Source organism: Poecilia reticulata, chromosome 13, assembly GCF_904066995.2.
Source record: "Poecilia reticulata chromosome 13, P_reticulata-male-v2, whole genome shotgun sequence".
NCBI classification, from domain to species: Eukaryota; Metazoa; Chordata; class Actinopteri; order Cyprinodontiformes; family Poeciliidae; genus Poecilia; species Poecilia reticulata.
Window position 1 is genome coordinate 23,278,966 of NC_088842.1, and position 24,268 is coordinate 23,303,233.

The 24,268-nt window shown below is 41.7% G+C and overlaps 2 protein-coding genes across 4 annotated transcripts; one reads left to right on the forward strand and one right to left on the reverse strand.

The window, feature by feature from the left end:
• Positions 1-465: 465 nt before the first annotated feature.
• fbxo46 (F-box protein 46) lies at positions 466-14,076 on the forward strand. 2 transcript variants are annotated; one of them, XM_008426107.3, is made up of 3 exons: positions 466-1,056; positions 9,234-9,837; positions 10,549-14,076. In XM_008426107.3, the coding sequence occupies exons 2-3, from the start codon at positions 9,358-9,360 to the stop codon at positions 12,346-12,348; spliced, it is 2,280 nt and encodes a 759-aa protein (XP_008424329.2). In that variant the 5' UTR covers positions 466-1,056; positions 9,234-9,357; the 3' UTR covers positions 12,349-14,076. The 2 variants fall into 2 exon arrangements, with proteins under 2 accessions (XP_008424329.2, XP_008424328.2); XM_008426106.3 differs by having other exon boundaries at positions 466-969.
• A 1,233-nt stretch (positions 14,077-15,309) lies between these two features.
• slc5a2 (solute carrier family 5 member 2) lies at positions 15,310-23,978 on the reverse strand. Of its 2 annotated transcripts, none has more exons than XM_081614343.1 (15): positions 22,401-23,978; positions 22,233-22,304; positions 21,738-21,842; positions 21,258-21,317; positions 21,072-21,176; positions 20,889-20,994; positions 19,919-19,999; positions 19,400-19,629; positions 18,322-18,457; positions 18,048-18,155; positions 17,243-17,393; positions 16,225-16,393; positions 15,918-16,133; positions 15,781-15,842; positions 15,310-15,690 (listed from the first exon to the last, which is right to left on the reverse strand). In XM_081614343.1, the coding sequence occupies exons 1-15, from the start codon at positions 22,497-22,499 to the stop codon at positions 15,414-15,416; spliced, it is 1,977 nt and encodes a 658-aa protein (XP_081470469.1). In that variant the 5' UTR covers positions 22,500-23,978; the 3' UTR covers positions 15,310-15,413. The 2 variants fall into 2 exon arrangements, with proteins under 2 accessions (XP_081470469.1, XP_008424330.1); XM_008426108.3 differs by having other exon boundaries at positions 15,310-15,628; positions 15,707-15,842; positions 22,401-23,974.
• Between the last annotated feature and the right edge of the window lie 290 nt (positions 23,979-24,268).

A 24,268-nucleotide genomic window follows, 5' to 3' on the forward strand; every position in this document is an offset into this window, starting at 1 on the left:
GGATCTCAAGAGTTTTGTGCACAAAATAAGTCTGCCATAATCTGATTATATTGGGAAACTTTAATAAGATAGAGTGAGATGCTATTACCAGAAAAATGAAAGGTGATTTTTTTATTATTATTATTTTAAGTGCTCCAATAAAGTATCAGGTAAATAACTGTGGAGGCTTGATAATGCAAATCACTGCAACTTTTTCAATTTTAACCTAACATATTTGTTTATCTTTCAGTTAAATTGTGAAGGATTTATTAATGGTTGAAAAGTTTTTTAGTAACACAAACCTGTATTTTTAACATATCGTTGATGAAACAATAAAAAGAAGTCTAATAAAGATGTTTGTCACTCTAATAACGTGTGAATTTTATGGAGAACGAACATACGCCATGTTAGTGTGGCTTTCAGTTTTCCCACCTGTTTTTGACACAGTGACCTTTAGATGCTGGGGTGTCACAGTGTGGCCGGTGTGGAGTCCGTGGGGCAATGGAGAGGGAGGGCGCTGAGCACACACCATATATGGGCACACCACCGACTCTGAGCTGCTATTGGCTGATGGACTTATGCAGCTGCTTGTCAACAAGATGGCCTTCCTCCTCTCGCCGTTTTAACACAGATTATTTTGGTATCCCCGAGAACATACTGTGAAAGCCTGTGACACTTCTAGATAGACAGCGGAAGAGAGATTGCTGTGAGACCTGGTTGGGCGTACGGTCAAGTGGATTCTCTCCAGGGAACTGACAGGCTGAAATGCTGCGATAGTGGCTAGTATTAAGCAAGGTTGATAAACCAGAAAGTAGCTGTGGGCTAATGTCGACGTTAGCCTGCTAGCTGGTTAGCCTAGCTACGTGGACTCGGATAGTCAACTCGTGTCACCTGTATTAGACTAGTTTGGTTGGAAGAAAACACGGCTAACAAGGACTTGTCACCGACCTTCTGCTCATCGTGGGGTTTCCGTGTAGAACAACCTAACAGGTATTTCTACTCCCACAGCATAAATTAAAGTCTTTTTTTTAATCGAAGCTTGCTAGCAGAGGAAAGCTCTGTTATAATATTCTGCAGGTAAGTTGTGTTGTCCAGTTAGCTAGCTCGTTAGCTCAGCAGAGGTTTGTTTTTCTATAACTTCGTCTTAGTCTACACCGAAGTGAATAATCGGTTTAAAAAAGCTGACTTGAACAGATGTGTGTTAATTAAATACTGTAGTTTTCTAGTTTTTGTTTGACTTCTGGTCTGCTGGGTATTTATGTCCCAGCGACGCTGTGCTAGCTCACTGCTTAAATAGCTGGTAGTTGGTTAAAGACATTTAAATTTAATGTTGGGTAAAAATAATCTCCTTTGGCTTTGGTTTTGCTCGTCTTTGGTATTGTCCCATTTCTCCTTATAACTGTCACGTCAGATGTAGACGTTGTTTCAACTTGTGTTCAATATATTTTGGAAAGTTAACACATTTACCCAAAGAAATGCTTTTAGTGAGCTGTGGGCCTTCGTTTTTGACTAGGAAACTTTAGTCACAGTGAGGACAACAATCTGACATTTTTTTTGTGCATCGACTTTTTAACGTGCTCCTGTCACGATGTGTGGTTCTCTCCAAGAAAACAACTGCGATCCAATCTTTAGTGTTGTGCATGTTGGTTAAGATCTTGAAGAGGTCTTCTGTAATCAAACAGCTATTCAGGTGCTTTTTACAGCAAGTTAAAACTGCTTACTAGACATTCTGCAAAACTTGGATTCTGAATAGATCACTCTTAGAACAACGCCCATCTGGTCAGTTCTTTCTTCTTTTTTTTTGCTGTGAATAATCGAGATAAAAACCTACCCTCCCAATCTTCCAAACCCACGTGCCTCAAGTGACATCTCATTACCCCAAAGGCTCTTTTCAGTCTGTTCACTTTTTTCTTTTGTACACATAATTTATTCATGGTTTTAACAAAAATTCCACTTTCTTTTGTGTTTGTTTACATTCTGTACAGTTGTCATATTCCTAAATTTGGCCAAAAAAAAAAAAGAGACGTGAAAACAGTTTGTGAATTAGCCTGAAGTTATTGACAATAAAGGGTTGGTCAGAACTTCTGACTCAGCTGCTGTTAACCGAAAACGACTGCTTGTCATCAGAGTCGTAGTCATTCCATTTGACAGCAGAATGAGGATGGGAGAGGAGAAAAATCCCTTTACTCAGCAGTAACAAAACGAGTTGTTTAACTAAGATGAAGTATTATGATTTCACATCGCATGCAGTTCAACTGTGCTGCCAAATAATATTTTGATTTAATATGAAACAATCTCAGTTTGACATTTACCTTACTGGTTTTCTGAGTGGCAAATATACATAGAAAACAATCGGATGATATAATTCTTGACGGAATAAATTAGAGTTTCGCCATCTGCCTCTTTGTCCATCATGACTTTGGGTTCATCTGTCAGAAATTGTGTCCGTGGTACTCGCATGTTTCAGAGTGTGAGTGGCCAATGTCATGATTTTATGTTCTTAAGAATTAGAAAATGTTGACAAACTGCCAAAAGAAGGAAGCTGTAAAATTATCTCCAAAAATATTCTATGGAGTTTCAGTTTATGCTGTTGTTCAAGACCATAAGTTTCATTCATTTAACAGAGAAATAAAATGACATGAACATATGTTATTGTAAAATGATATTAAACACTGATGATCAGCCTATCCTGGAAAACAGACTAATACTCGGCTGTGTTTTATGATAAATTGTACTTGTACTGAGAGATTTTCCTACCCAAATGCGTACCTACATAAATGAATGTATACTTTCAGGAAAATCAGTTTCTGTCCCAGTATTTGACCTTCTTGCTTTCTTAGTGTAGGTATGTGTGGACGCAGCCCTCTCTCTGAGTGGTTTGATGTCATTTATTTAGACGCTGCGTGACTGAAGCTCCTCTCAGGAGGTCAATACAACAGATCACTGTGCTGACACAGAAGTGTTACTGGAGGTCTTATCGAGGTTTGTGACGATTTTTCTGAACGAACACGCTGCCACTCACACACACACACACAAAGTCAGAGACGGCCATGCAGGCTGGCGGTCACTCTTCCCAGGTGTCGTCGCACGTTCCTGATCTGACTGCTGGGGCGACTCGCTCCACTCTATTGTTCTGTCACCGGTGAGCTAAACTAACGGCCTGCTGGGCGTTCATCTTTTGTTACATTGTCTTCAAAGACACACAGGCAGAGGGAAACTTTGTAAAGTTTTTTTTTGTTTTTCTTTCTTTCTTTTTTGTGGGTCGTGCCAGCATGATTGGTGGGTTTATGGCTGCGGTTCGCACATTGACATGAATGAAATGCTTGAGTGTGACCGTCTAACGGGACACAACTGAGAGTTATTCTTCAGCTTGTTTTCTTTTTTAACCATTTGGTTCTTATTAACTCGAGACGCCCTAAAATTATGACCTCACATCTTGAATTGTGAAGTCAAACATTTAGAAATGATTGCTTGAATTCCTTATCCAACCTGCTACGTTTTATAGGTGTTTAACAAGGATATGTTGTCTAAACACACCCACCCAGCAAAGGAGGTAGTGAAGTGTAAATAAGAGCGTGATTAAAGGAAGCGATGGTGTCCAGAGACAAACCCAAGCTGAAAAAAAAAAATAATTTAATGTTTCTAATGTTTGTTTTTGTTCTTTTTTTGTTCTTGACTAGGTGAAAACTGATTCTCTTTCTTCTAGTATTAGTCTGACTCAAACTGTATGTAGATCCGGACCATCAATCTCAGATTGACTGATCAATTTTCAGTTTGGAAAAATATGTTTTTTTAGGATCTAAACACCGGAAACCTGATTTAAATTAATATTCGGCACAATTGATATTTTCTGAATCATTTATTGCAATGCTAGTGAAATTTCTAGAAACTTGATATTAAAGATGTTCACAATTTAACATCTTTGAAAGTGTTGAAAGTTTAACAGCTTTCACCGTTCAGACAGTAGAACTTGTTGTTTAATATTTGTGTTTTCGTGTCATCTGAAGGTTTCTGATGGTTTGAGGGAAGCTCCTTTGTGTGTCGTGGCTATTTTGCAATCAGAAGCTCCTCCTCAGCCTTCAGGACATTGGAGGAATGTTGCACTCTGTATTATCGATTAACTTTACTGACATAGGTTGGATAACAAATACCTTCTCTCTGATCCAATTAACACATCCCGTTTGAGGTGAATACACACTGTTAAGTTTGATTTGACCTTTTATAGATATCCAACTGTAAACCAACCCCAGCCCTTGCTGAATAATGTGCCTCTGCATGTTGGGCTTTCCTGGTTGATGAGTCTGCAAACTTGGTAGACTGCATGCTTCCATGCGTCGGTGTGTGGAACCAGTTAATTGCTGGAAACGTACAGAAAAATCTTCATTCTCTCTTGACAGTCTGTCAGACAGGTTGGGTTTCTAACGATTAAGTCTGCAGAGTCGCTGTAGCGCCACTGGCTGCTGCTGAGCTTGGACAGGATTTGATGGATTAGGTTGTTGCAGAAAGCTTAATTCAAACCCAGAGTCTTATTTGCAGAGATTCGTTTGAGGAGTAAACGATGCATAAAGTACATGTGTAAATGTGCCTCATCTGTTACTTGGGGTCTAACTTTAAATTGTGTGAAATATTAAAGACAAAAGATAAATATCCCTTCAGCTGTCTGGGTTTGAGGCACACGGCACAAGATGTCACAATCCCTTTTCAGAACTTGGACACATTTAGAAGAAACTTTCCTCATTTAATAAAGTCTATATGTCAGACTTGGGCCATTATTAGATTTTCACACTACAACCTATAGTAGAAATTTCATGGTTTAAAAATATCACTATGTTTTACAAATGTTGCACATATGTATGACATGATCTAATTACTTTTTCCAACTCTGTCAAATTAATAGCATATTCATTATTACACTTTTGTGTTTTAGCATGTGGATTTTAAGAAAATATTATAGAGTAAACATTGACTTAATTGTAAAAGTACTACCTACACCTGATATTGGCTGGTAATAATTCGTCTGAACAATCCTGCAGTTTGCTGCTGCACCATAATAAAAATGATAGGTGGCGCACTTTTAGTGCTTGTTTTCCCCAACTGGAAGTATTATTAGTTTGTGCGGCATTCCATTTATCTTGGATCTAGGTTTGATCAGACCTGAGGTAACATCGTTCTATTTAAGTTGGAATTTCAAAAGGGCAACTTTCTGTAAGAGAATTATTGTACCTCTTACAATCATCATTTTACTTTCTACAACTACAATGTTACAAAAATCATGTAACATTGATTTTTAGATGCACTCTTACATGTGTAAAATAGACAAGTATCCACCACATTTTATTGCTATTTAAGCGAGGAGCGGCCATAATGACATGCAAATTCGACCTTACAAGTCGTAAAGGACGTAGTCAAAGTTGCTCCCTGTTTTATAGTGGAAAATCTGACTTTGGAGGGCGTTCCGGTTGATTTTTCCAACTCGGAATGTAATTTCCAAGTTCAGAGAGCAACTAGATCTAATCAGCCAGCTGACCAGCAGTATGTAGGAACACGATTCTTCCTGCTGTCTGGAGCGAAATGGCTGCTTTGACTTTCTGCCGTTAAAACAAACTTTAAACCATTAGAACTGTTCGAGTTTACTTTTTTAAAACCTTGTATATCTTGATGCCAGTAGACAGCCCATGCTTATTTCTAATGATGAGAATTAATATTCTGTACTGCTGCCAGACATTTAAATTTCTGTGGTTTCTTATGTTGTGTTTGCAGTCAAAGTGTTGCCTTTCACTCTTAAATGTTTATGTTGCCAGGTGACATTTAATTGCTGAAGCTAAAGTATTCTGTAATCCTAAATCTTTTAGAATTTTTTTGGCTTTTAGACTGTTGAACCCCTATTTAGTCATGTTTGCAGAGAGAAGGTTTTGAACCTTTTTCTCATTGAAAAGCACATTATTTAATTTAAGAGGACGTGCCAATGTTTAAACAGAATATGGTTTGATTCCCTGCCAGATTCATTTTAATTTTCATGTTGTCATCGACATAATATCTCATCTCCCAATACTGCCAAGTTCCCAGAAAAGCAAAAGCCAGTAGTTCTCTTCTGGCTCTCTTTCATGGTTGGACCAACATATTGCACGAATCTGTGGTTATCATGGTGGATAAGAACGAGTTGGAGAACGAAACTAGTTATGACTAGTCCAATCCCTGAAGAAAATGCAGTAAAAAAGCCTCTTCGCTACAGTATAATCTGTCTGCTCTTAGATGAGTTGTTGCTGTGTGATTATAGAGGAAGCATTTATACTGCTACACCACACTGTGTGGGAGGTGTTTGTTTTTTGTGCCTCTCTGAGCCAATCCATTAGTCCAACTGTATAACGCACCACCCATGCAGTGCGTTACACAGAAAAGAACAAGTGACCCTTACGGATGCGTGTCAAATGAGCTCTAAAATGGCCCAAACAGGCGCCCCAAGTTTCCTCCTGAATGCGGGAATCGTTCATTAAATAGCCCAGCTGATCGACTTTTTATTTAGAGCAAGACTGTATGAATGTTTTCCTCATTTTGAGACTCTTATTCACTGCATTGTATTGAGTCAGTGTTGAATAATAATTTTTTTTTTCTCCGTTTACCTTAAGACTAAACTGTAATAGTTTTCTCATGAATAATGAACCCTTGTTCAGAGGGAGCAGTTAATACAAAAGGAAAGTTTCAGATCCAACAGAGCTAATAAAATTCATTGATCTTGTTTTTTCCAGGTTTGCTCTATATTAGGAAATCTCTCTCTCCCGTTACACTTCCAACTCTGTACTAGGCATATTGGGCACTAAAATCTGTCGGAACGGGGTGTTCAATACAGTCAGACTAACAGGTAGGGATGGGGTTATATCTTGTTGATGTGAAAAATCTTTTTACCGTAATGACTAAAAAAAATCTGAATGTCTGAAGCCCCCAAAACTGACAGTATTGGCAGCTGCAGTCACCTTTTCTATTTCTTCACTGTTGATTACAAAAGAGCTTCAATAAAATCTGTGAAAATGATTAAATGCAGGTGCTGTGTCTTGATTTAAAGATGAAAATACCAATTATTTACATAACCGATGTCCTGAGGAAGCCCATTTTGATATATTTTTTTTGTTAAGAGCTGTGTGTGTGTGCTTGTTAGACTTTGACTGCAGTCAACCACCTAAACAGGCTCTTTACACCTCCTGATCATCTAAAAGGCATCTGGTGGTGTCAAAAGTTTACTTTCCTTCCTTATGCCTCTGATCGCCCTCTGACTAGTCACAGAACCATAATGCATAGAGCTGAGACTAAGCCTGTCACAATAAATCAGTTAATCGCATAATAAATTAAATCAAGCTCGAACATTTCCAGTTGCACGAGTGTTTATTTTTATTCTCTTTCTTTCTATCAAAGACTGGATGACAACAGGCTCCAGTCTGGTGCATTGATCTCAACTAGCTCCTCTTTTGAAGGGCAGCTTTGTTTAGAGCATCTTTTTATTTGTTTCAGCTTTTCAATTTGCATTGTATGTTTTTTTTCTTCCACTTCTAATGTTAAATGTTCTTTACAAATTGGCTTATTAATCTTTTAGAGAGTGAATTATCTCATCATATGCCTTTTTAAATGGTTAATCCAGACTTTTTCTCGTTTAGGTTTTGTAAAGCTATTCTCTGAAATGGTCCCTTTACCTGTTGTAGAAAGTGGTCTAGTCTCTCTGAGCTTATTAAATCAAGATTTTGAGGTGAAAGTTGAATCATAACCAGAGACCTGGCAGCTGTTTTGGCAGACCTCAGCATTTTAAAGCAGCTCAAGCTAAAAATATTCATATCAGTGGGATTTAAGGCCATGTTGGCATGCAATGTCTTGTCAGTTCACTGTCATGAACTGAGTAAATGCTTTGATTTTACAACATTTGTGCAGATGGTATGAAAACTACGGTGGTAGAATATAGATCAGATGAGGCTCCACAGGGACACAGGAGTTAACTAGTTAACCTCATTTACTTTTCCAGTGAACTTGCGGCAATATGACCTCGTTTTGCCAAAGATAATGGAGCCCACCAATAATAACTTAACCTCATTTGGAAAAATTCAAAGCCTTAAGAAGCAAACTACATTAAAAAAAAATAATCTATTTGTTAGTGTATCAATGTGTCAAATGTTTGTTTTTGTTTTTTTAAGTAAAGTTGATCCAGATTTGGCTTTAATTATATAAATGGTAACTTTGAACTGTGTTGTTTTCATTTTTAAGAGTTGTGGAGCATCTTGGGGCAAATAGAGTAAGTGCAAACAGATTACCAGTGGGTCGGGCGCGTTGCTTCGTCTGTCCCCAAGTATGCTGGCCCGTCCCTGGCATACCCTGCAGCCGCCCTTGCTACAGAAGCAAAGGATGCCGGGTGAACAGAAAAGCTCCCCCTCGTTCTGTAGTGTAGCCAGCGAGGAAGAGGTGAGGATAGCAACAACGGTTTCACTCATATCACCCTCCCTGCCGCTGCTTTCTAAAAATAGGTCCAGCATATGCCTGGATGCTCCTCCCTGTGTTGCCTCCTATTAAGTCAAGTCCTCTTTGAAATGCTGAGATGCAGAGAGGGTGAGGAGGATTCATTTGGTGCTTTTGTGCTCCATCGTTCATCCCTTTCATCTTGAAACCCGAAATGCAATCCCTTTAATTTAATCTGGAGGCCTTGGAGTGAGGGAGATGGTCTTGTTGCACAGAAGTGAATGCAACTACTGATTAAATTTGGCCAAAGTCTGAAGCAGAGGATTTGTGACTGGTGTCTGTAAGAGTGTGATGTTGTCTCTTCTAATCACTAGTGGTTGCACTGGGGCTTGCAATGCTTTCAGACTGTTTGATTACTTGGGGGCAACTATTCAGTAGAGCCTCGATTAGTTATTGGTCATCTAATTTAATCCCTCTGCGGATGAGCTTTGTTAATCTGCACTTTTAAATTGATCAAATGTGTAGTTTTATCACAATCATTTATGTCACTCCATCCCTTCATGTATTTACAGGGTGTCTATGCATCCTTAGAAAGTCTTTAAAAAAGCGCCCTGATTTGTAGATGCGCTTTATCAATATTTAATATTTTGTAGTTCGTTTTTAATTGTGTTTTTTTTTTTTATTTCTTACTGTTACATTTTTATTTCATACAGGTCTTAAATTTCATGCATACTGCTTTTAAAATGGTCTGAAGTCTTTGGTGGAATTGGTGGAACCTGCAGAAAACCTGATTTGACCTTTTTTCTGTTTTCTTGATGCAGGTTTTATGCCCTGTGTTGGTCTTGGTGCCAGTCTGGTGGCTACTGGAACAGAGACGAACGATGAGCGCTCCTGGTGTTTGCTGGCCAGCATAGATGCAGATATGCCACGGTGGTCCTCATCCTGATGGACCGAGACACCTTCTCCCACATCCGGCTGTGGTGCCCTCGCCCCTTCGGCACCTACTCCCAGAACAAAGCTCGGAGTCCAGGCTCAGGGGGCAACAGTGGAGGAGCCAGTGGGGCAGGTTCCCCCTCGGTCTGCAAGGCTGAGCTCTCGCAAGGTGCCAGGAGGACACCAGAAGAAATTGAAGATGTAGGGATGATAGTTGGGGGTAAGGAGGGAAAGGAGGAGGAGGAGGATGTGGGGTCAGAGAACACGCCACCTGAACCTGAGCTTGAATCTGGCGCCATTACACAAACCCAGGCCCCTCAGCCTCCTCCTGCTCCGCCCTCGCCACCAACTACAGGGTCTCAAATGCAAGATGGGCGTGTGCTGTTGGACACCTGGTATGTTATCAAACCAGGGAACACAAAGGAGAAGATTGCCTTTTTTGTTGCACACCAGTTCAGTGGAGCAGGCCAGCCCAGACCGAGTGCCATGAAGGTGAGAACCTAACAGAGGGGTGTATGTCTCTCTTTTACGTGTCTTCAGAGATTTTCATGTAGTTTCCTTCAGTGGTGGTTGGTGTAGTGCCACCACAGGTGAGGAGAACAGGTTTTCCAGAGTGTTTAGTTCATTTGAAACAAAACTGTTTATCAGGAAGAAACCTCCAGCAGATCCAGGATTGGTACCAGCGGCCATTTTCCACAACCGAAAGACAGAGCAGAATGCACTAAAAGAAACAGAACTGATGTAGGATTATGTTCTATGTTAATGAAAGTAAAAGGTTAATAGCAGAAAAGAGACGACGATTAGTTGATGACAGCATTATTTCAGCTAGTGCCGTCCTCTAGGAAGGTGCCAAAGTCAGACAGAATGCCAGATCAGGAGTAGCTTCTATGGAGAGAAAAACATAAAATAAAACATTAATGTGCAAATTTAGTCTCTGCATCTTGCAATCACACAGGACTGCTTGGATTTCACAGACTACATGCATTCAAATATATTTGACTACATCTGTATGGCTTTCCACCATCCTTTGATTTATGAGTGACTAAGATCATACGGTTGAAGGGATGTCGTTCAAGGTTATTACAGTGTATATAGACAGTACTGTAGCTAATGATCACCATTACACTATCTAGCATTATCAGAATGTTGTGTAGCTATAAAATTGTGTGTGGCCTCTAATTAAATCATTTTCTGTTTCCACAGGTTAAAGGTAACTGGGCAACAGATTGCAGTAAAGCCAAAAGACGAAGGCGGTGCTCATCCTACGACCCTCCAACGCGTTCCCAAGCGCCGACTCCTGACACCTCCATAGGACCTCCAAGCCCCGATGAGCTACCATTAGGTGTGAATGAGACAGATCTGCTTTCTGTGGCTGAGATGGTTGCCTTGGTGGAGCAGAGGACTGCCATGGCCCTTCAGGGCATTGTGGCAGTTCATTCAAACCAACACCACCACCAGTCGCTTACCGCCACTCATAGTCAGGGCTTCCCCCCCAACCAACATACTCTGCTCCGAGGTACAGTCTCTGACCCTTCTCCCATGCTGTTTGAATCAAACAGCTCAGACAGTCAAGCCTCTAGCGAATCCCAAAAGCCATCATCTCCAATCCAGACGGACCAGGAGTTCGAGGAGGAGCAGGAGTCGTGCAGGGTGGCTCAGGCCATCGCACACTTTGAATCTCAGACCCTTGAGAATCGCCTCCATCTAGGTTCTGGATCTGGAGTACCCTCAAATAATCAAAACGGAGATGGGGAGCTCAGAAGGGGGGACACTGTAACACCACCTCCACCACCCAACCACACCCATGGGGAGGTGAGGATAGCTTTCAGAGTTTCAAATATGGACCCGCGCTCACAACTGGAGCCAGCTGGCCGGTCCCGCTGTATGTTTATGAGCTGTGGTGGGGGGAGTAACCAGGCAGCTGCCAGGGCCAAAGAGAAAATCACCTGTGACTTGTACCAGCTCGTCAGTCCGTCTTCAAGAGATCCCAGTAGTCTGCTGCTTGCCGCCACAGCTTCCACCCCCAAACCAGACGGAGATCTCCATCAAGACAATCCGTCCTGCGGCACCCCGGACTCCAATCAGGAACTCTCCACAGGGGAGAAGAAAGGGGGCGTTGGGAGGGAACGAGTGACCGGGTTCCATGTGGAGGTTGTGGTGACGGGTGCTGTGGACCAGTGTGTCTTCTACGGCAAGGACAGCACAGAGAATGTGCAGGAGGAAACGGTGTGTTTCGCAATGCCTACAGCGGGAGGGGGTGGTGGTGGTGTTGGCAGCTCAACTGACCCATCATCAGACGATCCCCCTCCTGGACAGCTCTTTTTCCTTCAGTCCCCTAGGGGACCTGAGGACGATGTAACTGCAAAGACATCTGGCAACGGGGCAGGAATGTGCTCTTTGGACTGCGCCAACAACAACAGTCCTGGCACAGGGGTGACAGTGGGCTCAGTGGAGCGGGCGACACGTCCAGACTCCCCTGGTGTCGGGGAAGACTGCTCTGACCCTTCGCTGTGTCGCCTTTACCGCCATGTGTCCCACGACTTCCTGGAGATCCGATTTCAGATCCAGCGGCTCCTCGAGCCGAGACAGTACATGTTGCTGCTCCCCGACCACATCATGGTGAACATCTTCAGCTACCTACCCACTCGCTCTCTGGCGGCCCTTAAGTGCACCTGCCACTACTTTAAGGCACTGATCGAAACCTATGGGGTGCGCGCGGTGGACTCGCGCTGGAACCAGGACCCCCTCTACAGAGACGACCCCTGCAAACAGTGCAAGCGTCAGTATGAGCGCGGGGACGTTTCTTTGTGCCGCTGGCACCCCAAACCTTACCACCATGACCTGCCTTACGGACGTTCCTACTGGATGTGCTGCCGGCGTACGGACAAGGACACTCCGGGTTGCCGGGTTGGGCTCCATGACAACAACTGGGTGCAGCAGCCTGCCGACGGCTCCCAGCCCATCCGCACCAAGAGGGAAGAACGGAGGGAGGAGGCCAGGTAGAGGGTGCAAACCAAGTCTCATCTCATTGCATACCTCCTCCCGTCTCTCCATCACTGGTCTGAGAACTGGGGTACAGAGAGGGCAACGGGGGAGGAATCAGCACTCCAAGACTGTTTGCTTGTCTCCTCTTCTTTCTCCTTCTTTCTCTCAATAGAGAGAGGTTGAGATCTGAAGAAGGTAGAGAAGCATCACACTCCTTGCCTTTTTTTTTCCCTCTTTCCAACTGCTCCAGAATCCTTCTCTCCCACCTAGAGTGGCTAATAAAAGTTTGTACACCAGGGTTGGGGTCCTCTCCTGCTGCTGTCAGTCTCGTTTCTGAGGGGGTTCTGTTTAAATATGCACATGGATGTTGCAGTAGGCGATTTTATGTGAAAACGTTGCAGTGTTTTGGATTGAGATTAGCATCCATAAAGTGACGTATAGAAATGTAATACCCACCAGCGTGCTTTCAGCTCCCAACACGTGGCCCGCGTTGTGTTTTGCCCCAAGCATCCATGTTTAGCTGTACAGACGGGCTTCAAGGGACATGTAAAACCTTTCAGTGCAGAATGTTTCAAGTTATTACAGAAATGTGATTGTATAAAGCAAACTTGATTCTTTTTTTCGCGGTTGTACAAGATGCCATTTGTAGCTGTCCTGCACCATGCATTTCTCTGTTCTGAATGTGCTGTAATGATGTATTAAGTTGATCAGTCCCCTGCTGATGCTGCTGAACTTACTGCTCGTCACTGATGCTCATTCTGAGTCCGGTTTAGGATGGGTGCCCCCCCCCCCCCCCTCCTCTGAGTCCAGGTCTCAGAGAGCCGCCCGGTTGTTGTTACGGAGCGGACCCTGACCTTGCTGACCAGCCATAAATGGGAGCCACTGTCTGGTTTACAGAGAATTGTGGGAGACGGACTTGAATGGGATTTAAAAAGAGAAACTAGATGTCACTTTGGAAAGGCCTGATGTCACTTTGTATGGTTGGTTTGATTCTTTTTTGCTTGTTTTGCCATTTTTTTTTGTTTTTGTTTGTTTTTATTGGGTTTTTGTGTCTGAATGTTTGCTGTTGTATTTGCTTTTATTCATGAGGACTGAGTTCTTCGTGTATCAGTCTGTCATCCTACTGAAGTTTTTTTTTTTTTTTTTAAATATGCCATCTTTATTTTAACCCCCTCATCCCCCCAAACCCTTCTTTTATCCTTCCCTCCACCTCAACAGAGCCATCATTCATACTTTGAAGTGTGTTCAACTATCCACCACAAACACCAGAAACTCTCTATACCAGCTTCCAGCCTTAAAAGCCCCCCTACCTCTTACCCTACCCTTCTGGAGACCGAGGCATCAGATACCTCAAGGATGATCAGAACACAACAAAAGTTGCACAGTTTTCCAATGTTTCACACACTCCATCCAGCTCCACTGGGTCCACTTAAATTATTGCGCGTACAAGAACAGTGCCTGGTGATGGCTCTGACTTTTCAATACCGGGGGAGGGGGCAATAAAAAATGGAATCTATTTATCTTTGCCCTCTCCTCCTTTGCTTTTAACCTCCCTCCCCACCCCTGCAAGCTGACAGACTGGACATTGAAGAACTGATGTGTTGAATGATGCTGAAACTCTGCATGGAGATGAGAAGATGGTTGGGTAGTCATGGGAGAACTCTGTAGGTTGCAGATGTGTACAATGCTAATGGGAAGTATCTGCTTAAATAAAACAGAAGTGATGATTAAAACTGGAAATCTGAACCACTACCTGGTATGTCTGCTTTTTATACGCTGATCCACATTGCTCGTTTTCTAAGTCGTCATGGGTGGGTGCAGCTAGGTGGTTTCCAGCCACTTACAGCTCGCATTGATTTCTTGTAAACCAAAGTTTTAATGTGTTAAACTTTATTAATGCATTTATGAGCTACTTAAACTTTCTCTCCTTCACACCTTTAGGGATGACTGATTGGATCAGAGTGTAACCAGATGCTTTAATGGCATTTGTATCTAATAACATTCGTTCTGTTAAATCTGATCATTAAAGCTGCAGGGATGAAATTTTTGTACCTCTGAAACTGTAGTAAGCTTGTGCTGTTTAAAAGGTTTTGCATACGGTGGCAACACAAAGTCGTATAAATAATCTGAAGTGCTTATTACGTTGTAAAACCAGTCTTTTTGAGGTACAGCTCTACCACTTTTATGTAGACAAATGTTTCTTTGTTGTGCTTTATGAAATGGTTCATGTTCAGTCCAGTTGGATGTAGAATCTGAGAGAATCGGATTTGGTCTGGACTTTGACTGGGCCATTTTGACCCTTAAGTGAAATTTGATCTAAACCAGATCTGAGACCTTTCCAGATCTTCCCAACCTAAAGAACCGTTTTGACCCTCAGTCCCTACAGAGTTTGTCAAGTTTTCTTTCATCACCTTTCTTTCCTCAGAGGCACCAGTGAGGCTTCTTACCTGACTAACATTCTCCTTTGTTTGCATTAGGTATCAGAGTAACAACCGTTGCATACACATATGTACGTCCCACTTTTTAGATTATTTTTTTAAATAACATAAACCTTGAATTACTTTTTTTTTTTTTTTTTTTTTTTTACTCTACAATTAAACTATAGACCGAAATAGGCTTTAGTTTTCTGTTCACAATCCATTTCTAAAGAAGCGGTACACAATCCAAAGTATTTGGACATGCATTTATGATCATCCTTCACTTTAATTCAGAAGCACATTTTTCTCAGATTACTTTTATACATGTATTGATGTTACCATAAAGTTTTAGTACAAACATTGAAAATGATAGCGTCCATAATGGATGTAAAAGCCATAGCAGGTTACTTTAAAACAAGAAAACCCTAAATGCCTTATTTGTGAAATTATATGTTAAGTGACAATTTATATATTTTTGTTGTAAAGTGTATTTTTTAACATCCGACGTTGCTTCCATGAGTTTGAGTTCACTCTGGTGCAATAACAAAACACTGCCAGCAGATGGCGACAAGATTTTATTTGAATATTTACTCCAGTTCTGCAATCGGCAGCCGATGCGATCACACGGCAGCGACAACACCTTCAGCTCGGAACCAAATGATTCAGTCAAGCAAAGTATCCCCACATAAAAACTGCAACAGCCATCATGACCAGAGCGTTGGAGTCCACAATGTTCTTCCACAATGCTTTCTCACTAATGTCGGGCATCTGAGGCTCTGGATCCTCGGCTGCTTCCTCATCCTGAACCTGTTGGTCTCCGCTGAGTCCACAGAATCCACCAATCAGGCGACAGAGTCCAGACTTTTTATCGTGCTCAGTTTCTAAAAGAAAGAATGTATGTAGTTGATTTTCTATTTTATTTTTTTTGTCCGTCTTTGTGTTACTTCCTCGTTGCCCACCTGTAACTACATTAGCCTTCGCTCTCATCTTCTCCTTCGCCTCCTTGCGGGCTCTTCTGGCTCTTTCTTCTTGCTCCCAGTCCAGATCCTCCCTCTCCTCTTTAGAGTGACGTAGGCTGAACACCAGACGATGGAGCTGAAAGAAACAAAAGATTTTGACCTCGCCAGTCATTTTCTGCAGCCTGACCCATCCTTTAAAATTATTACTTACATGTTTGTCCTCAATGGGCTCTGTGCAGAAGCTGACCAGAAGCACCAGCACTGATGTGCAGGTAAACAGGATGATGGCAAAGTGTAAGTAGTGGATGCCACACACCAGGAAAGGGCATTGAGAGGGGAAAATACAGCTGCCGGTGCCAAACAAGAACTCGGGCAACATCCGACACAGACCCATCGCCAGACCACCAATCAGGCCCCAGAAAGCTCCCTGCAGGTTCATGGGAGAGAAAAACCAACATTGTGTTTGCGTTTAGAGGGTATGACCTAAAATAAAGTAATATCAGAGTATCCTTTCTTACTGTTTCATTGACCCGTTTGACAAAAACAGCCAGCAGGAAGACGGAGGCAATGGGTGGAGACAGATAGCTGGAGACTGACTGGATGTAGTCAAACAGCTGACCGCTCTGCGCTGCCTGAACAATGGGGATCCAGCAGATGCTAATGGCCACGATACACAGAACCCAGACACTGAAGAGCAGAGGAACAGCATGTAGTATGCAGTATGGATATAGGGCCCTGCAATAGTATTCATAACCAGGAGTTTTTTTTATTTTCAGTTTGTACATTCATGTGTCTGTGTTCCTTAATGTTACACCACATCCTCAAGTCAATGCTCTGTAGAGCCACTGAGTTACAGCCGCAAGGGACCTGGATCCTTTTCATTAACTCTGGCCAGTTTCCCTGTTCCATGATGCTGCCACCACCATGTTTCATCTTGCACATCATGCAGAGTGATTTCATCACAGTGAGCATTTTGCATTTAAAAAAAGTTCAGTTTTGGTATCATCGTTGAAAGCCGGGCATCGTTGGACCTTCCAGACCACTCAGGTCTACTGGTTCTAGTCTGCTCTGCATTCCCACAACGAAACATTTAGAAGCAGCATTCCGTTTTTATTCTCCACTCCTCTGAAACAAACTTTGAGATAACTGCAAAACAGACGAGGCACTTTTAAATCAAGGCTAAAGACACACCTGTTAAGAGTTGATTCATGACAACAGGAACATTGATCAATATATTTGCAGTATATTTTCTTGATGACTTTGATGAAGTAATTTGACAAAATTGAATGTTTATTACTGCTTCATATTTGCTTACTGTATTATGTTTTATGGTCTTAAGCACTGACTTGCTTTGCTGCTGAAGTATGGTGTACGAATAAAATTGACTTGACTTTTAAGTTCACAATTATGCTCTAATTGGTTAGTCTATGATCTCAAATCTTAAGCAAAGCAGAGCAGTACGTGTTCCTTAAGTGGAAAACGTCCTTGCAAGGCACTGTAACTGGGCTGCTGTTGCTTGTATTATGATCCATTTACCGGCCTACAACGATGAGCTCCCGCTCGGTGGCCTGTGGTCTGATGCGGGTCCAGATGTCCATGGTGAACAGAGTGCTGCTGCTGTTAAAGATGGAGGCCAAAGAAGACATGAGAGCTGCCAGCATGACAGCAAGCATCAGCCCTCGCAGACCTGGACAGAAGAGACAGATGAACATTCAGCGTGAAACTTAAAACCGAAAACATGGTGAGAATTTCCAACCTGAAGTTTGAACACAGTCACTGGAGCATAAGGGTCCTGCTCATTTCTGATGCGTTAAAGAATGTTCAACATCTGCAACTTTTTAAAAACAAGCGCTACACTTGAATTTTATTGTGGATTGCCTTAAACCTGGACAGTGACACTTGAGTTCCAGCAGTTTCCACTTCAGGCTGAAGCCTTCCTGGTTTCTGGATTGTTCTTCAACATCCTCACTAATTGCTTTACATGTGACAGCTTGGGTCAGATAATGAATTGAATTGAACAGTAGATGTGTGGGAAACTACACAAACATCCCGGAAACCTGGCTGATCTAGAGATCTGTGTGGAGGTGTGTGCAAACCTGGTGAAAAACTACAGGAAACGATTGACATCTGTGATTGCAAACAAAGGCCACTGTACCAAATATTAACATTGATTTTCAATGTATTCAAATCATACATTGTAATTTCCTGATTCTTTTTTAGATTATGAAAATTTCAGACCCCTCCATGACTTCTAAGTGGGAGAACTTGCAAAGTCGTAGGGTGTTCAAATTCTTATTTTAAGATTAGTGTATGTAAACTTCCAATCTGTATTTATTCTTACCACTGGGCATGACTGTAACCACCAGTTTGGGATAAGCTATGTTAGAGCAGCCCACTTCAGTTCCACAGACCTCCTTACAAATTTCTGGGACCACACAGCCAACCTCATCTGCAGAGAGACAGAAACACGATTAGATTTATGCTTTATGTCTATGGCTGAGATTGAAGTCTAGTAAAGTCTAGCCTTAAGGACTAGTTTAGAGTCGGATTTTATTGACTGAATCCATTCAGAAAGGTTTTTAGGGGTCTAGCGATGATTTGCTATGGCGACTTACTTGGGTAGAGAATCCTGCTGATCATGCCAGGGAACACCATGAGGAACATGGGAAGCACTTTGAGGTAGCCACACACGATGCAGCCAGCCTTCACATGGGTGAGACTACGAGCTGCCAGGCACCTCTGGACAATCACCTGGAGACGAGAACAAGCATAGACAGGCATGGAAACCACTGATGGCTTTGTTACTGGGAAGTGAGAGAACAGGGGGTAAACAATTTCCAAAAATTTATTTATGAATAAAAACTCATTAAGATCAGATGCTGAACATAAATTCTCAAGTCTCTCCTCACAGTTTCCCCCAGAAAACTTGCTAAGCCCGGCGGTAGGGCCACTGGGACAGTCATTCATTCAGCGGCCTGCCGTGTTTTTGAGTTAAAAAATGTTTACAGTTGACAGGAAATTTAAAAATATCACTTGATAATTATGTGTTATTGGAAGATTAATGCTTGAAAACGGATTATTAAGTCTTAAAAAACGCAAACATAAAAAAATAAAATAAATAAGCAATGCTCAGCCTGGTGGGGGCCCAAGTAAAGCCTGGTGGCCCGCCAGGCTTAGAATACACTGGGGAAATCTTGGGCCTGTTATTTTTTCATAGGTTGCCTGCCAGTTCTTTGGTGAGATGAAATTGAACCACAAGACTTAGATGGACAGCACTACCTCTGTTGAAAACCAAACCTCACGGCAAACCTCCCCAGGTGGAGAGTAGATTTTTTTTTCAGGTTTTTTTGCTGCCGCAGTTTTCTGTGGTTATATTTTACAGCCTGTTCAGGATCAGATTACTTTAAAGTTTAACCACTCTGATCTGCGAAACCTAAGATCTAACAGAGGATGTAGGTTTTTTTTATTTTTCCACATGACCAATTACCCTTAAGTGCTCATCCCTGAACTAATACATTTCACTGCCCTTTGCCCAAATCTTAAATCCAACAAATGTTTAACAGCAGAATGTGCTGCAGTGCATGAAACCCCTCAGGATGCATCATTACTGCCTTTCCCTTCCATCTCTGGTTGTGCACATAGAGTTCGAAGAGACTTGGTGTGTTTCAGTTCAGCTCACATGGTGTTGCTCACCTGATCAGAGCACCAGTACCAGATCCCCCCTATCGTCATGCCGAACACCACACCAGGCCAGGGAAGGTCCCCCACGGTCGGGTCCCTCAGCAGGCTGAAGGCGTCCTGTCTTGGGGTGTAGCACTGGGAGGAGATGTTATAGCGCTGGGTGTCCAGGGAGGAGAAGTTACTCGGAATGGCAGAGTAATATTTGGTAAGCAGGGCGCTGTAGCCGCCGATTTCAGCAAAGGCTGAAGATGACAGGTGGGGGAAGAGAATCCCAGAGAAGCCATCTTGGTGTCAGTTTGATTACAGACTTCCTGTGGTTGTTGCTCTCTTGCAGTGTCAGGCTGTCCTAACTGAAAGTGTGAATCATCTGCTTAATCAGAACAAACTGTTGATCGCCACTTTGCAAACATTTCTGTGTTTGTCTTCATTCTAAACCAGGATGTATTTTCTGCCCTATGAACAATGTGTTCACCTTCTTATTTGCAGAAACCAGGAAGAACACAGATGAGACCCTGGAACGTTTTTACTCACAGAAGCCGGTGAGGACGAAAGCCCCAGCGATGATGACAAACGTCTGAAAAGTGTCTGTGTACATTAGAGCTGCGAGGCCACCTGGGAACCATGCATGATAAAAAATTTTAGAAAATTACAGAGACTTAAAGATGTAGACGATAAAGTGTTGAAGCCGTTTGTTGTCAGATGGTCAACAAAATGCAAGAAGTATGCATAGTTCCTTTTTATTTTTTAAATTATATTTAGAAAGCCATAAAACTTACTTTTTTTTTTATTAAACTCACACTGAAGATTTTTGAATAATCCAACCTTTAATTTGAGCACATTTATTTATTTATTGGTGATTAAAAAAAATAAACCCAGAAATAATAATAATAACTTTTCACAAAACCAGAGATATCAGAATGGTAAGAAAAGTCAAAACATCTCCAAAGCTCGTTATTAAAGAACAACAGCAAACAGTGGCATCTCTGGGTCGATACATTTCCATAACAACCATTGGATGTTATCATACCAACCAGTTATTTGGGAGTGATGAGTAAAATGAAGGAATTCCACTATTAAGTATGGTGGTATTTTTATGGCACAATCAAGTAGCTATGTTATATTCATATGTTATAAAAAAGCTGCATAGACCAAACATAACTTTGCAATTTGACGCCTTGAAAGTTGCCTCTGTCTCTTTAAGAAGCTCCTGCTCTTTCCGTCATCACAATGCTTCTCCATTATGCGATTTACAACCGTTCTTAGTGTTAGAGTGCTGGACTAGTTAGTAGTTTGTATGATGAGCTCATATGTGACTCCACCAGGCTGCCACTGGAGATTCAGGGATTCCTCAAACATGCATGAAAGTATCAAAGCAAAACTCCAGGTATGTTTGTGACAACATTATAATATGAATCAATTTGCAGTGTGGGATAATGTTGCTGAAAGATTTCACACATCTCTTCTAGGGGAAGAATAAATTGAAACCATACTGCTATATTACCTGTGATAGTGTACAAGGCTGTGATTAACAGAAGCGCGATGACAGACACATAAATATTCCAGCCTAATGCCTGCTGGATAAACACAGCTCCAGAAAACATATCCACCTGGAGGGAAGAAACACATGGATCAGCGTAGGCAGCGCAACGTGTGGAGTTTTAACTCACCGGACAGCTTGACTCACTGAGATCTTGGTGAAAACGTACAGGAAGAGAGAGATGACGGACAGGTAGAGGCTGATCCTGGCCCCGCCGAACCTCTTCTTCAGGTACTGAGGCATCGTGATCACCTGTGGGGGAATTTCAGCCCATCACAGCAGTGAACGGCGGGGTCATTCTGAGCAAATGAGAGCACAGACTGAACGTCTTACCCCGGCCGTGAGGTAGACGGGTACGAAGAGCCAGCCCAGCAGCAACACGATGAACAGAGCCTGATAAAATGAAGCACAAAATAATATGTAACCCCAACTCACATGGCACTGCTGTATTGGCTTCGCCAAGCAAAGAAACTCGGACGATTGTTAGGATTTTATGTGACAGATTAAAACAGAAAATGATTCATGACTTTCTATATTTTCTGTAAACAAAAGGTCCTTGTCAATGCTGAAAGCAAACAAATCCACACGTACATGCATGATGATGGTTTAAACCAACACAATATGGTTTTTTTTTTTTCATCTTTGCAATGAACAGTTCTGCACTATTTTGTGTCGGTAAATCACACAAAATCCCAATAAAAAAGAAAATTACTCCAAAGAGTTTTATTGACAAAATGTGAAAACATTTCAGAGGTGTGAGGGCTTTTTTAAATCTGCATGCTGTGCAACGTCAGCATGTTTTCAGCTGCTTACGTTCCACTCGAAGCCTCCCACAGCGATGCCCGCCGCTGCCCCGGTTCCTGCCAGGCCCACAAAGTGACCGCTCCCAATATTACTGGCAAACAGGGACGCACCAACCTGCAACACAATTGAACTCGGCACCGCTAGGATTTATGGGAATGCAGTAAGATAAAGGTAGGAACGAAATCTTTTCTTTTAGGAAACTGATTCAGAGATATACTTCAAACAATTCTGTGTTCATAAACGGTGTGAAATACCGCAAATTTTGTTTTCACAGAACTTATCCTGAACAAAATACGAGGAAGTTTCTGTGGTAAAAAAAAAAAAAAAAAAGAGGAAATAAATTTCACACAAAAGGCAACATCCAAAAACGGAAATCAGTTTGTGGAACTTGGTAAAAACAACAATTGGACATCTTACAATAAAATCATCCCTCAGCACCTCTGTGCTGCAATTCTTCAGCTCATATTACTTTTGATCAAAGGTCCTGTTGGCTCTTAGACTCACCGACCACCAAGCCATGGACCGTCCTGCCAGGAAATATCCTCCCACCGTCCCACGATTGGTCCGAAACATGGACTGAAGCACACAGAGAGGTCAAGAGTTTTCATGCTTATACCCACTTTATACATTTCTTCCCTAACTTCTAACTTGCACAAAGTCTGAAAAACTCACCCAAACGCCAACGCCGATGACCATCAGGAAGTATCCAGCGATGACAGCAATGTCGGCGGGATTGTTGATGGTGACGTTTCCTGATGAGGGTTCCGCCATCGCTCCTTTTAGTCAAACCTGAAACCTTTCTTAGCTCTCACAGCATCTGCAGCTTCAAGTGAAGCCTGCTGGGTTTCAGGCACGTTGATGTAATGGAAAAGCTGGGTAGGACGGTTCAGGTTGGTCAGTTTAACTGGGAACTTTGATCAGATGGGGTAATACGCAGATTCAGCAGCTTATTTATTAGAGTAATTATTAACACCAAACCATGAAAAAAAAAGTCAACAGGCAATCTGTTGTTTTTGGATACTTTTTGTAGCTCTCTTAACTTTTTATGTCACATCAGCTCCTTTCCGTTGCCCATTGGTGAAAATAAAGGTGAAAGGTGGGCGTTTTTCTTTTTGTTTTTGCTTTGACAGCCATTTTACCAACATTGACCTGCCTCAATGCCCATTTCTTCTTCTAGACATCAAGAGATTCTGTTTGTTTTTACAAAAAGTAGGCTGGTCCTTTAATTGGATAATGCCACTGCTTTTAAACAAAAGCCATCAAGAAGCTGTTTGGATCATAAATACTACGTAGACCAGATGCTTACTGAGAACACAGAGTTCTGGAGAAAAGTTTCGGTAACACTTTATTTGAAGGGGGGTGAATAAGACTGACATAACACATGTCATGAACATGAATAAGCCTTCATGAATATTTATGACTGTTGTCATAAAGCGTCATTTGGTAAATTATGACACTTTTAATACAAAGTTGACATTATTCAAAACGTCTTTGTTATGACAACTTGACATTAACCAAGAAATCATTACTGATATAAATTTGTTATAAAAGTATTACTGATTGCACTTTAAAAATTAGGTATCTTTATGTTATTAAAGTTAAAGTTTAAACAGTAATGATTTCTTGGTTAATGTCAAGTTGTCATAACATAGACCTTTTGAATAATGTCAACTTTGTATTAAAAGTGTCAATTTACCGAATGACGCTTTCATGAACAGATATTTATGAAGGCATATTCATTCATGTTCATGACATGGTGTTATGTCATGTTTATGAAAGTGTCATGTCAGTCTTATTCACCCCTTCAAATAAAGTGTTACCAAAGTTTCCATACCTGTGACCGTGGATGTTATATTTGTTTTATGCTTTTGAAATGCATGACTGCATTTGCTCAACTTCTTGGCATTTGCTGTGTTGTTGCACTTAAATATTTTACATGAGGAAAAATAATCAGTAGCTTATCAGAGGAAACAAACTGCAGCTTCCAAAGGATGATTTCAAACCCACCTGGTTTGAAAAGAAACGATTGCAGCCCTCGTTGAATCTTAAATCTCGTGTACGTGCTACTCAGTGTGCTAATGCCAGAGAAAAAAACTGTTTATCCACCTTCATCAGTGGTCATGCTAACTAGTTTAGGCATTGGAGCTGTAGTGTAGCAAACAGCAAAGGATGGTGTAAGCAGAGTGTACATGATCCTGATTGACAGCACTAAGACCCTCCTTCTGGCTCTGATTGGTTGTTTCTGACAAGGCGTTGTATTTCTGCAAATGTGAGTAGAACCACAGGGAGGATGCAGAGGAGCTTGATTTTTCACAAATGATCTGCCTCATTTTATACTGTCAGGACATAGTGACAATTTTAACAAATATTTTAAATAAATATTATTTACAAAAATTACATACTCCAGCTTTAAAGGATGCTAAACTCATTGCAAGCCCATATGTAGCTGTTTTACATAATACCCACCCAAACTCTAATGCAAATATTTATTTACGACCCTCCCTTGAATTGAATGTTATCTTAATTAACAAAGGGCAAGA